Raw genomic sequence first — 14,229 nt, 5'->3', positions numbered from 1 at the left:
AGGACAAAATAAGCTCGTCCAACACAACTTATGAGATATTAGCAGGCTTATGAGTTTTCTAGTGGACTCTTCTCAAGCTTGTTTCTCTCGTTAGCTAATCGGGCATAGCCTTTTGTACCAATCTCAAGGGCTGGATATGTGTGTGATTTGCGTTGGTCCAACCTAATCCAGCCTATCTGCCTCACTTTAAAGAGATGAAAAAGAAAAAGAAAAAAAATCAAAAGAGTTTTGAAACACAGTCGAATCAGGTTTTTAAATGAGGGGCACTAAAAAATTAGCCATGCACCAAACAATCAACTCACGTAAAACCCACCAAATAAAAATACGATAGACCATGAAATAAAATGTTCGTGGATTACATACCCTACGTCAAAGGGCGTGCATTAGTTACTACCCGGAGTGTTCCGAACTCGGGACAAGCTGAGGCTCCAAGTGGCCAGCGTTATGTATGGCTTTTATCCGTATCGTCCATCCATTTTTCCATATTATTTTAGATCATTAGATCAAACACAAGGCTGATCCAAGGTTCAAGTGGACCACAACATAGGAAGCAGCGGTGCTAAGGACGCTTATCATTGAAACCATCTTAGGCACCACCGCATTGTTTATATGCCATCCAAGATGCTCATAGGGTCATATATACTTAAGGGTGTATATCGAGTCAAACTGAGTCGAGCCGGCCGGCCTCAACTCGACTCGGCTCGGCCACTAGTTGACCTCAGCTCGAACTCAGCTAAGCTCAGTCCTCGGGCTTGACTGGCCAGCTCGGCTCGATTCGATTAGTAGCTTATGGCGAGTTCGCCAACATTTTCACAAACACTTGAAGTGCACCTTCAAAATCTTATTGTATTTGAGATATCAGCAATGGTTTTACCTGTATTTTATCAAATACCTTCTAAGCAACATAAAAATCAAGAAAAAAAGGGTGTTGGTTTCGTATACATACCTTTAATGTCACTAGCCACACTTTTTTGAGTCATTTCATCAAACACTTGGTGAGTAACATCTATATCAAAGTAATCGAGTCACCGAACTGGTCCGATCCGAGTTTGATCCGAGTCGAGTCAAGCTGGGCCAGCTCTAACTCGGCTCGAACTCATTTTCGAGCTCAAAAAATCAGCTTGGCTCAGCTCGAACTGAGTCGAATCGAGCTTTAACGAGTCGAGCGGAGCGAGCCAACCGAGCTAGCTGGGTTCGTGTACACCTCTATATGCACCTAAATAAAGTGAAAAGCAAATATCGTCTGCTAAAATTTCCGCTGTCCCTGATAAATTTTCAAAGGTAGAAATTTAATACCCACTGTGTGGTCCAATTGAGCCTTAGATCTTCTTATATTTTGGCTCGCAATCTAAAATGATATGGAAAAATGAATGGACGGTGTGGATGAAATCAATACATCCCGGCGGCCCCTCGAAAGCCCAGCCTATCCCGAGCTCGGAACAGCCCCGCTAGAGTATCAAATACCGCCCGTATAAAAGAACCCACTCTCAGTTTCAGTCTCAGACATGAAAATGGCGGAAAAAGGCCTTTCCTCACTCCTTCGCCGACCTTCCCTCTATTCCCTTACAACAGCGACTGCCGTGAAAGCTGTCTATATTTCCATCTTCTCAAAATTCCCTTCTTCTTCCTATTCCTCTGCAGCTGCTGCTGCCTTCAAAGAAGCAGCAGAAGGAGAAGAGAGAGAGGATATTAAGAAAGAGAAGGGGAAATGGCTAACCTTACCTCCATTCTCTTCTTCTTCCGTCGATGCTTCGTTGCTCGGGAAGCGGATCTTCGGTCGCCATCCTTCGGATTCGAAGGAGACTGAAGTGGACGCTGCTGCAACCATGACGGCTTTGAAATGGGTTCTGCGTTGCTGCCCGCAGCTGCCGAGATGCCTCGTTCAGAAGCTCTTCCGCTTGAGACAGGTCGGGTAACCTGCTGCGCATTTCTCGTTTTCCTCTCTTCTTTCATTTTCCAACGGAATGTTTGTTTGAATTTTGGGTTTTGGTGTTGTGGGTGTGAAATGTGAGTAGGCCATGCTTGGATGTGTGGTTTTGGATCTTTTCATAGTGTTTCTATTCTAAATAGTAAGCAATGATCCAAAGTGTGTCTTTTAAAAATAAAAATAAAATAAAATAAAAAACATGTGGCTGCTGACGGCCATGTGATAGGATGGGAACCACAAAGGATTTTTATCTGTGGTAACTGACGGCCATTTGATAGGATGGCGACCACAGGATTTTTTAGGGGTAGTTTGGATGACTTAAAGTTCTGTAAGTGGGAAGTAACTTACAGGCAATTCAGTTACAGGTGCCGTTTGGGGAGGAAGTTCATTTGTAAGTTACTTGTAACCTTTTAAGTCACTTACAGGCAAAACTGTCAGGAAACTTCATGGGGTTGGGGTGAGAAGTCACTTTCTTATAAGTGACAGCTGAAAGACACTTTCAGGTGAAAGTCACTCATAACGTAAAAACTTACAGGCATCCAAATCAAGATGATAAGATCCATCTGATTAGGGGCATGCAAGCTGTCCACTTTCCATGTCCTTAATCTGTAGTGGCCAAACATTGCCGCCCGCAAAATCAGTCACCCGCTGATTCAAGCAAACCCACAAACACCTTGTCTGCACAACCGACAATCACTAATTTTGCCAAGGATCGTATGAAACAAAATAAGGGAAAATAAATGGAGAAAAATGCACCAATAACAAATTCAAAATCCACAAGAGGCACAATATTTATGTGGTTCACCAGACAGGTTACGTCTATGGCAAAGCAGCAAGCAAATGAATCCACCATCTTCAGGAAGTAATTACAAACTCGGTGTAGAGAAATAAACACTCATCAATCTAACGAACGCCGTATCACCTCTCCCACCTCCAATGCAATTGTAAACAACCACACAATCTTCTTGAGCCTAATAAAACTTGCCTTACTATATGACTAATCCCCCCACACCCACACATGCAATCTGTCATATAATAGTCAAATAGCCGGTATGGGAATGTTTACATCTTTTCTTTACTTTTTGAGGAAATTTCTTTTATCAAACATGGAGTAGATATAGTTGGAGTTTTAAGGGCCATTTTGTATTACTGTTACTTGATTGTTCGAATGTGTACTTAGCAAAACTAAACAAAGAAAAAAATTTGCTAAAAAAGGCTGTGCATCATTTTAACATCTGATAGCATTTCATGTTATATCACGGGTACTATTTTAAATGGAACTCTTTCCCCTCAAACCCTATTTATTCTTTTATAGTGTTGCATAGTGTAGCATTTTGTGGCTGTTATTGCTATAGTGTCCTTTAAACCATGGTTATAGTAAAGGCCCCTTCAGGGATAACAGAGTAAAACATAACAGTTTTGGCATATCATTCCAAGGGAAATACAAAGGTCTACTTGAGAGAGTAGGAATCTTGTTCCTTCTGTCACCATGGAACACATGCCACTCATCTGGGACGCACCACAAATGAATTCATTATCATCATCATCTAAGCCTTATCCCCACCATATTTGAATTGTGACCAACAATCTCCTTCCTTGGAACTATTTTGGTTGCATCTTCAATTTTGTTTATGTACATTGTGAAGATTAGAGGCTATGCAAGAACAACATTCCGCTTTCTAAAAAACTGACAGTTTGACACCCTTGTGGCCCCATGTCAACACAATGGTTTGGAAAAAAAAAAGAACCCCTTAATTTGTCTTTTATTTCATGTGCTTCACCACTGTGGATTTACTATTTATGTAGGTCTAAGATATGTCTAGTCATGTTGAAATTTTTAATCTTTATTCTATGCATGTAGGATTAAAATTTATGTTAGTAATGAATATTTCAATAGCAATACATAACTGAGGATATGTTTGCATGTTGAGTGGGTCCCTTTTTTAAAACCTTTTTTCCATGTCTACCACTTCCCAAAGAAAAATGGACAACTAAAAGAGTTTGTTTGCCGTAGTGTTTTAAATAGCGCTGGTAGCGCAGCATAGCAACAACGCTACATAGTGCATGTATTTTATATAGTGTATTTTTGTATGCTACAAGCTACGTAGCATGTAGCGTATGTAGCATACACTATATATATATATATATATATATATATATAAGTAAAATGGTGGTGACCTATTCTTCTCACACGTGGCAATGATGTTGAGCCATTTAGACCATCGAAATAGTGGGTCCCATTGTAGATGGAGAATATTCAACTTTTAACCATATCAGACAATTGTGACCATCTTATAATGGGCCTCCATGTGTACTGCCGTGGACTTTTGCCATATCGTAAATGGTGTAGAACTCAAACTTTAACATAACTTAAAAAGTTAAAACAAAAGGCCTTTTAGAAGAGGGTTTTTGAAAACCCTCTTTCGAAACCCTAAGTCAACGCAAGCACCCCTCTACCCCAAATCCCTTTCTTCGAATCTCTCGATTCACAAAGCCATTGAATGTGAGATTTTTGGCTGATCAATCGATCCTGAAAGAAGGTCCATTTGATGTATGTTAAAGATCATTGGAGATCAATTGAAGGAGAAAATCAAATTTCCCCCCTTTCACAGCCATGCGGCTACAAAGCTAAAAAATTCATTTTTTATTTTTTATTTTATTTTTTGTTGATTGAATCTCTTCTCAAGTTTGATAGAGGTATGTTCTTGATCCTTAATATTTTGTTAATGAATTCTTTTTCATTTCGAATGAAGATTTATTGTTTCTTTTAGGATTTTTTTTTTTTTTTTTTTTTTTTTTCATTTTAGGATGTTGGTTACTATGCAATATTGTAGGATAGGGGTTGCTATTCAATTTTTGTCTTTTATTTTATTTTAGGGCCCTGCTCTGGTTTGTGCATGGAACATTACTATGCAATGCTATAGGATATGGGTTGCTATTCAATTTTATTTTATTTTTTTAAATGTTTTAGGTTGCATGTTGTGGTGTGTGTTTGTCGTCTATTGTGCTTTATTGATTTGCAAGTTTGTAACTTGTGATTTATTTTTATTTTTATTTTTTAGCGAACTAAAAAGAAAATGATGTCCGAAGGAAAAGAGAAGGAGAGATTTTGCTTGAAAATTTGTGGCTGTTAATCCACTAGGACAAGATCATAGAAATTTTGTTCTGTAAATTTTGTGGTCAAAGGTGTACGAGAGGCATAAGTTGCCTAAAAGCATCATCTGGCCGGAACCTACAATGGGATAAAGCTGTGCCCAAAAGTGACAGAAGAAGCTATGGAGTGTAGAAAGGGTTTAAGAGACTATCATGATGGAAAAGATAAAAGAAATGAGATGTTTCGAGATATGGGGAGGGGAGTTCAACATATTGTTCTAGTTCTAGTAATGATAACATCAGCGTGGGTAATGGTGTGTTCGTTGGTAGTGGATCTTTTGGTAACCAACCGATGACAAGAGCAAGGGGTCCCATGGACCAGTTTGTTAGCATTGATCAACGACAAACGACATTGAATTCAAGGTGGAAGAAGGAAGAGAAAAGAAGTATGGAGGCTAATTATTATTATTATTATTTGGAATGTTTTGCCATTTAACTTATGTAATAGCTCATACTTTTCGACATTGTGTGAGACTATTGGAAACTTTGGGCCAGAATTGAAGCCACCATCCATGTATGAGATGAGAACATGAATACTATTGATAATTTAATGAAAGGATATAAGGACTCTTGGAAAACTTATGGGAGTTTAATTATGTCCATTGGTTGCATAGATGAAAAGAATAAAAACATCATTGACTTTTTGATAAATACTCCAGCCGGAACAATGTTTTACGTCTATTGATGCTTCTGATTCAATAGAAGATGGATGTTTGCTTTTTAAATATCTTGTTGAGATTGGGGAAGAAAATGTGGTTTAGGTTATCATGAATAACCATTTAAGATATGTGAGTGCTAGGAAGAAGCTGATGGATAAGAGAAAGATATATTAGATTTCATGTGCTGCACATTGCATAGATCTAATGTTGGAGGATATTGGAAAAATGAAAATGTATTTTGAAACGCTTGAAAAGGCAAAAGTTTATATATGGGTTTGGAATTGTACTGAGCATGATGAGAAGCTTCACAAATAATAGTGAGCTTCTACGGTTGGTGGTGACATGCTTTGCAACAACGTCCCTTACCCTCCTAGGTATTTACAAGCAAAAGAAGGGTCTTCAAGCAATGTTCGCAATGATGTTCATGTTCTTGGGCTAAAAGACCAAAAGGAATAAAGGTACGAGCTATTATAATGTTTGATCCAAAGTTTTGGTCGCACATTGTCTTATGCATTAAGAGTACCATGCCTTTGGTAAGCATTTTAAGAGAAGTAGATTCAGAAGAGAGGCTAGCAATGGGGTTCATTTATGAATTGATGGACTCGACGAAGGAGAGGATTACATTTAATTGCAATAATGTAAGAAAGAGTTATGTTTCTATTTGGAACAAAATAGATGGGAGATGGACTCCTCAACTTCATTGTCATTTACATGCAAAATTGGGTAATATTTGAATCCTTAGATACAAAATATGGTACTCGGATGAGTTCTCTACACACCCTGATATAAAATGTGGGTTGTTGTAGTGCATGGATAGGATGATCCCCGACATGAATAAGCATGCTAATGCTAATATTCAGTTGGATGAATTACTATAAAAGAGGGGATTTTGGCTATCGGCTGGCACTCGACACCATGACAAAGCGTTGCTCAGGTGATTTATGTTTTCATATATATATATATATATATATATATATATAAAATTAGTGAAAGCATTTCATTAATTTCTAATTAATTTGTGTAGCTGATTGGTGGGCACGCTTTGGAGATAGAACTCCATAGCTATGCTACCAACGTTATTTAAAACGCTGGTTTGTATGCATGTATGGATATATTAATGTATGTATATATGGGTATATGCATGGATTGATGGATGTATTAATGTATGTATGTATTTACAGATGGATGGATAAACATGTCATGCATGGATGGATGTCTAATTTTTTCTTTTACATTTAGAAACAACTTTAAGTGGTTAGTGTTCCTAATGATATTATTGATATGAATTGAAATGAACTCATTTTGTCTACTATTGCATTGATTTTCTACAATAGCACATACTTTAGGCTCCTATTAAATGGAAACTCATTATATATGGTTCATTTTTGCAATTTTTTATATTCCTAAATGTGTAAATATTGTTAGACATATCTCTCACTCTAGAGAAAGATTGATGTGGCCCACTTTGCCACGTTAGCTCACTTCACACGGTTACGGCTCACGTTTTGGTAAATTTTAAAACTATTGGTTTTTTTTTTTATATATATATATATATATATATATATATTATTTTTTTAAATTTTTTATTTTTTAAATAAAGTAACCATTTCCTGTAAGTTTCTAGTGAGTTGAGATTTAGTGGCTAACCTTTAGGAGATAACTAACCTATCCATGATCTCCATACGGTTACCACTTTCTTTGACGGGAGGAAAGTTATAAATGGCAAGGTATTCCGTAATGGTAATGGTGGCTGTACTTGCCACCACCGTTACCTTTACGATACCGGGTGTAATGACCTTTACGGGAAGTGTAACAAAAATGGAAGTCAAAACAACCACATCGACATAAAGTACTTAGTTGTTATGTAGAAAGTTTAGAATTATTAGGTGGCCATTGAGCATATAAGTACTAAGCTGATGATTGTAGGCCCTATGACAAAAGGGCTATATCCTAAGTTGTATAAGGAACATGTGGAGCATATGGGACTCATTAGCGTCTCTTGTATTTGACTTATTTTGTGTATCCGAGACACCATTTGGAGTTTATTTGTTTTGATATTGCAATATATAGTTTGTGATGATTCTGTTGCTATCTGTCTTCTCGTGTTTGGTAGACATAAGGTTTTAGAGGATGATAGAATGTCCATTTGGACAATAAATTTGGTCCTTGAATGGGGCATTGGATAGCCCATTCATAAGGAAGTTATGCCACATAAAGCACTCATTCAGAGGAAGTTAATGACATTGTAATGCATTGAAGGTAATACTCATTTGAAAGGAATTTGCTGCAATGATTCATGCATTGGAACTCTTTGTTTGAGCACATAGTTTCTCAATAAAACCAGAAACAAAACGATTTTGTTTTTAAAATGTATGGCCATATGTCAAGTTTTTCCAAAAGCTTCAAAAAGCCCAACGTCTTTTATAAAACCAATTGTGTCAATATGAGCCAAGTGGGAAAATGTTAGACATGTTTCTCATTCTAGAGAGAGATTGATGTGGCCCACATTGCCATGTCAGCCCACTCCACATGGTTATTGCCCATGTTTTGTTAGTTTCTAAACTATTGCATTTTTTGGAAATAAGGCAATTGTTCCCTCTATGAACCTGGTTAGTTGAGACTTAGTGGCTAACCTTTAGGAGATAACTAACCCATCCATGATCTCCATACGGTTACTACTTTCTTTGATGGGAGGAAACCTATAAATGGATAATCTTGGAGGATCCCCGAAGCTAAGCAAGCAAGTCATTTGGATTAGCTTGTGATACCATCAATCTTGGCAGATTGTGCTTGCATAGATTAGAAGACTCAAATTTCAAAAAATTCAAGTGCGAGAAATTTAAGAAAGGTTTGTACGCATGACACTACTTAGTTCATGGGTGGATCTAAACCGTAGGATCTGGAGAGTGAAGACAAACTTCAAATTTGATCGTCATGGCTGGAGGCAAGGTCTTGTTCTTTCGCCTTGGTTTGTTCACAAAAATGTTTTACCCCATGTTTCCCCAATGTTTCCCTTAGTGATACACTTCCGGGTATCGGTGATATTTTCGGCAATATTGATACCTGTTTCTATATTCCCATTGGCTATACATGTAACGATACCGGTACTACGAACACTGCATAGTTTGTGAAGGAGGCCAATCTAACTCTCTTTAGGTCAACTACTCATCTACTTCTGTTGATTGACACTATCTGACCCAGATTCATTTAGTAAGAAATAATCCTTCATCCTTTGGCGTCTTTTCCAAATATAAAGATCAAATGCATGTACTTTGACATAAAACTATTCATTGATTGAGTTAAGAGTTACAAGCAATGCCAATATAAACTCAATATAAATCTCGTTCTCTACACAAGAGAAGACCATATAAATATTGCTGCCAATTTGATATTTGATATTCAAATTTCAGCTTCCTTTCAACAACTTTGGGAAGGAGGATCTTGCACATATTGATCAAAAAGCATGACACAAGGTACTAGAGAGGACCACACACCTTGTCATGTTCGTTGCACGACTAAAGAGAACTCATTTTATACCACCTATTACCTAGACATACTATTTATTCTAAATTCCATGCTGTTGTGCATGGGAAACTGGCAAAGCGCTTGTAGATGCTGTAATGGAGAGAATGGAAAGAAAATTGGCAGCATGGAAAAGAAGATGCTTGTTTCTAAGTGATGCATTACCTTAATTAAAGTTGTTGTATCCAATATGCCCCCCGTTCACTGCTGGACTCGTGTGATCTACCATATCAAAAGATTACACAGATTTTCTTTGGAGAGGGAGGGAAGAAAGGAAGAAGTTCCACCATGTTGTGGGAGGTGTGTAAACCTCAATCTCTTGGGGAAGAAGGTATTGAAGATCTGAAAATAATGAACTGTGCCTTAGAAAATGGTTGTGAAGGTTTGGGACAGAGGAAGATAACTTTTGGATGCGTTTCATATAATGCAAATATGGAGTTTAGGAGGGAAGTTGGATTGCCCTTGCGCCTTCTCAGTATAGGCTATTGGGGATTTGGAAGGCAGCAGTTGGAGGGACTAGTGAAGTCATGCTAGGGGTGGCTTTCAAGGTTGCTGTGGGATCTAGAATTAAGTTCTGGAGATTCCTGGTGTTGTAGCAGTCCAATCTGTCATGACTATAGTTGCACCAAGTGTGATGTGTAGCAGCAACAAATTCAAGTGCAGGAGGGGGGAACTTCTGTTTCAAAATGTTAGCAAGCATAATAAAAAGGCAGTGAGAGCGGGAGCACGAGTCATAATTGTGATTCAAAAGCGAGAGCAGCACCTACTTGGAATGGTCCTGCAACTAACGTCACGACTTCTTCACGTTATATAGTATCTCCTCTTGTTAAGGCTTAGTGCTTTAACATAACTGGAAATGTATCAGTTTGGTCTTCGTGTTTCTGCAGCAATCTTAGCGGCAGAGAGATTGAGGATGACATCATTCTGCAGGGTTGTATCAGGAATGTTTGCCCATCTTCTTCCCTTAGAGAGAGGTGGTAATGAAGCCTGATTCCATGGGTAGGTTATGGTAAAATCTTTCTATTGGTTCCTTTGAAGTGGAGATTTGGGTAACATCATGGAGCTGTCATCCTCAGTTTGTTGCTATATGGGTGATTGCATTTGGGTGGTTAGTGGCTAAAAATGAAGTCCTAACTATTGACTGTTTGTGGAATAGTAATATGATGATCATGAACAACAGTAGTATGTGCATTAAAAATACAGAGTCCGTTGATCACGTATTCATACACTACGAGACTTCCTTAGTGGTCGGGAAGAAATTCTTGGCCCTTTCCGAAATGAGTTGTGTAATGCTAGGCTCATTTGACGAGGTGTTCTTTTCTTGGGGATGGGGTGCTTAGGGAAAAAGGAAAGATTTCTTCGGCATCTCTTCTAGTTGGTTTTGGTCTGGTTGTTATGGAAAGAACGCGATAATTATATGTTTAATAACAGATCCGAAAGAGTCAAAAGGATTCTCTCAAGCAAAGTAGGTTCATAGAGGGGGCATTCGCCGAGCAAGCCATTGAGCACAAAGAATCATTATTTTCTTTCAGTTTCAGGATTCTTTTTATTTATTTATAATCTAAGTAATTTTTATGTTTGATATTAATGTTTTTTTAAAGAATATTTTACATATCAATAATTTCCGTATACTATTATGTCAATAAAAATATATTATTAAAATATAGATACAATTATTAAAATATAAATATTATATAATTTAGTAAATTTTATTTATTTATTTATTTATTTTTTATGGATGTGTTAGTAAATTTGACTTTTAAAAGCCACTGTGTCCAAAACTTTGTATCTGTGTTGACACCATCTCACATGTTCATGTTACTCTGACTGCAGTAAATTGGCAAAAATCTAATTTCACTGATTGAGTTGGAATTGCAAGCAATGTCAAAATGAACGGGATATATATCTCAGTCGCTAGATGAGACCATATAGACACAGTTATGAATTTGAAATTTGCAATTCAAAATTTCAAATCCCCTCCTGCAACCTTGGGAAGACCAAAAAAGTATGACACAAGTACAAGAGAGGACCATTCATGAACATGTGCACGTGCACAACTAGAGAAAACTTATTCAATATCACCTATTAGCTAGGCATACTTTCTATTCGAAAACCATGCAAATTGCTATATTACCAAAACTTGCTTCAAATTGTCTACAAATCTGACATGTCCAAACACCCATCCTATTCAAAACAAGAAATATTGAGAGTATCCGAATCAAAATTTCAGGATGTCCGAAACTAAAATTATAAATTACAAAATTGTCTTAGACATGTCCCACACAATTCATTTGTAAAGTTAGCAAGTTTGCACAAGATACTATCATATTATTTTATAGGAGCAGCATCCTCGAACTGTATAAGATACAAATGTTGGATGACACCATTAATCCCTCACTTTGTGACTATTTGATGTTTGTCATGATATTTGAATCAAAAGAATCAGGCTTGCCCCTTGTTCTCACCTGTGAAACTTTGTTAGCTGACAGGATGTCTTATTGCAGGTTCGAAGAGAATCCAGTAATGCAACTGCTGCTTGTCTGGAAAGTCAAGTTCAACAACATCGACTTACAAGGGTAACAACTGAGACACAATGTCCAGATAGCCAGTTGAAATGTTACTAAAATGCGCATCAAAACTCCATTAACTGTTCTTTGTTAACTATTTGTCATAGCTGCATAATTTCCTCCCCTGATATTAAATACTGGAAGGTATCGGCAAAAGACGCAATGAATTCTGGTGATCGGATCTTTCTCCCTATCACTGTGCAAGAGTACCCCTCTGAAAAGAATGACTACCTCTGCAATGAGGATGAAATAAATTACATCCAGAGCCTTGAATTGTACAAGGTCTTGAACTTCGATTCCCTTGTTGGTGATTTTCCATGCTGTTTTACTGTCAACATTATGGATTACTCACGCTTATTTGCTTTTAGGATCCAGCTATCATTGTGGTGAATAAACCTCCAGGCTTGCCTGTTCAGGTAAATTGGGCTTGTTCATATTTTCTTATCTTGTGCATTGTCTGATTTTTGTTTATGAGCTACTAATTATTATGCATTATTATTCTTTAAACAGGGTGGTATTGGCATCAACAAAAGTTTAGACATGTTAGCTGCAACTTCTTTAAGATATGATTATTCAGAACCCCCTCGGCTGGTGAGTTTGGATGATGGCACATGGATTTGGTTTCCATTCTGTTCAATGAGAACTATTAGGGCATTTTAACCATTTTAATGTTCAGTGTTAACCATCATGGTATCATTAATCATACAATTTTTTTTTTTTTTTTTTTTGGTGGGGGGGGGGGGCGGCTTTTGATATCATCGATTATTTTCATGTGAAACATCTATTCTGTGTGATATACCCAGCAATCCCTGTGCTAAATTATGAGCTTGGAAATGATAGTGAACATGCCAATTTATTTTCTTCAGGGCAAGGTGTGCCGAATTGGTCACGTATCGGCCAAATACGTAACGGTAATGCCCAAGGCCGTTATGTGCTACGTATCCGAAACGGGGTGAGTTGGAAAAATGGAACAAATGGCCGTTGCCCCCATGATGGAGAAAGCGAAAAAAAAAGTTACAAACATATGTACCTTGAACCTCTTCTTCTTCTTCTTCTTATGCTGTTGTTGCTCTTCTTTCATCTGTTGTGCTGCCCTCTCTCTCTCTCTCTCTCCCCTTTCCTCTTCTGCCCTCTCCCCCCTTCCCTCCATCTCTCATCTTTAAAAGAAAGTTGCTAACGTGGCCCTTTGAGAGCCAAGTTTTGAATATATATATATTTTAAATTCGATGGTGGTGTATGATGCCAAGTGCACTTGCACATTTGTGGCTGTTTCCTTGACTGTGGGACACACCTTGATGTATGTGTTGCATATCCATGCCATCCATTAGTTTTTCCAGCTCCTTTTAGTGCATGGTCCTTAAAATGAAGCAAATCTCAAGTGGACCGCACCATAGGAAAAAGTAGTCATTGAACGCCCACCATTAAAAACTTCATGGGGCCCACTGTAATCTTTATTTGCCATCCAACCTGTTGATAAGGTCACGCAGACCTGGATGAAGGGAAAACACAAATATCAGCTTGATTCAAAACTTTTGTGGCCCAAAGAAGTTTTTAATGGTGGCATTCAATTCCTACTGTGTGGTCCACTTAAGATTTGGATATGCTTCATTTTTTGGGACCATGCCCTAAAATGAGTTTGGAAAACTGATGGACGGCGTGGATATACAACACATTCATCAAGGCAGGCCCCACGGTCAAGGCAACACCTACTAGTACACATGAAATTCTTCCACTTGGCATGTATTAAATTAAACTAAATCCATTAAAATGTGTGGCCCACTGTTGCTAAGTCAAAATCCCATAATCAAATTGTGTGAATGATATTAACTATTGATTTATTGACACTTGTTTGTTGAAATAGGACCATTAGATATTTTTAATTCTACACCATCCAATCAATGTCAAACAATCTGATAGTAGGATGATGGCATAAGCATAAGTTGGGACCATCAGATATTTTTCATCACCCTCCAATAAATGTCCACCATTCTCGGCCAATTACATTAGTGGGATGAGTGCCAATGGATTGCATGAATTCGAGGCAAATTTGGGGCATCAAGTGCTCTCCCAAATCAGCCCCAAACTGGCATCGCTATTCATCCAAATTTAATTTCAAGTTTTTCTTAAAATTTATAGGGGAAAATGATGTCAAATGGTTAGGGATATGCATTAGTGGAATTGGTGCCACAACTTGCATAAATCTGGGGCCGCTTTGGGGGGATTTGAGAAGCTCCAAAATTAGCAGCACTATTCACCCAATTTTAATTTTAATTTTTTCTTATAATTACTTGGGAGGAGTGATGTAAAATTCTTAGGGATATGCATTAGTGGGATGAATGCCATACATTACATGAATTTCGGGACTAATTGGAAGCATTAAAATGACGCCCTAAATTGGCGA

The 14,229-nt window shown here is 37.8% G+C and overlaps 1 protein-coding gene across 1 annotated transcript in view; it reads left to right on the top strand.

Annotated features, from left to right (window-relative positions):
* Positions 1-1,483: 1,483 nt before the first annotated feature.
* Positions 1,484-14,229, top strand: part of LOC131228710 (RNA pseudouridine synthase 4, mitochondrial) — a 46,593-nt gene continuing 33,847 nt past the window's right edge. Inside the window, exons 1-5 of the mRNA XM_058224558.1 lie at positions 1,484-1,907; positions 11,766-11,837; positions 11,973-12,110; positions 12,197-12,244; positions 12,339-12,419. Coding sequence (XP_058080541.1) covers positions 1,506-1,907; positions 11,766-11,837; positions 11,973-12,110; positions 12,197-12,244; positions 12,339-12,419 — 741 coding nt within the window. The 5' untranslated portion in view covers positions 1,484-1,505. The remainder of the gene's footprint in view (positions 1,908-11,765; positions 11,838-11,972; positions 12,111-12,196; positions 12,245-12,338; positions 12,420-14,229) is intronic.

The sequence above is a fragment of the Magnolia sinica genome, chromosome 16 (genome assembly GCF_029962835.1).
Source record: "Magnolia sinica isolate HGM2019 chromosome 16, MsV1, whole genome shotgun sequence".
Taxonomy (NCBI): Eukaryota; Viridiplantae; Streptophyta; class Magnoliopsida; order Magnoliales; family Magnoliaceae; genus Magnolia; species Magnolia sinica.
This window is presented reverse-complemented; position numbering and strand designations above follow the sequence as displayed.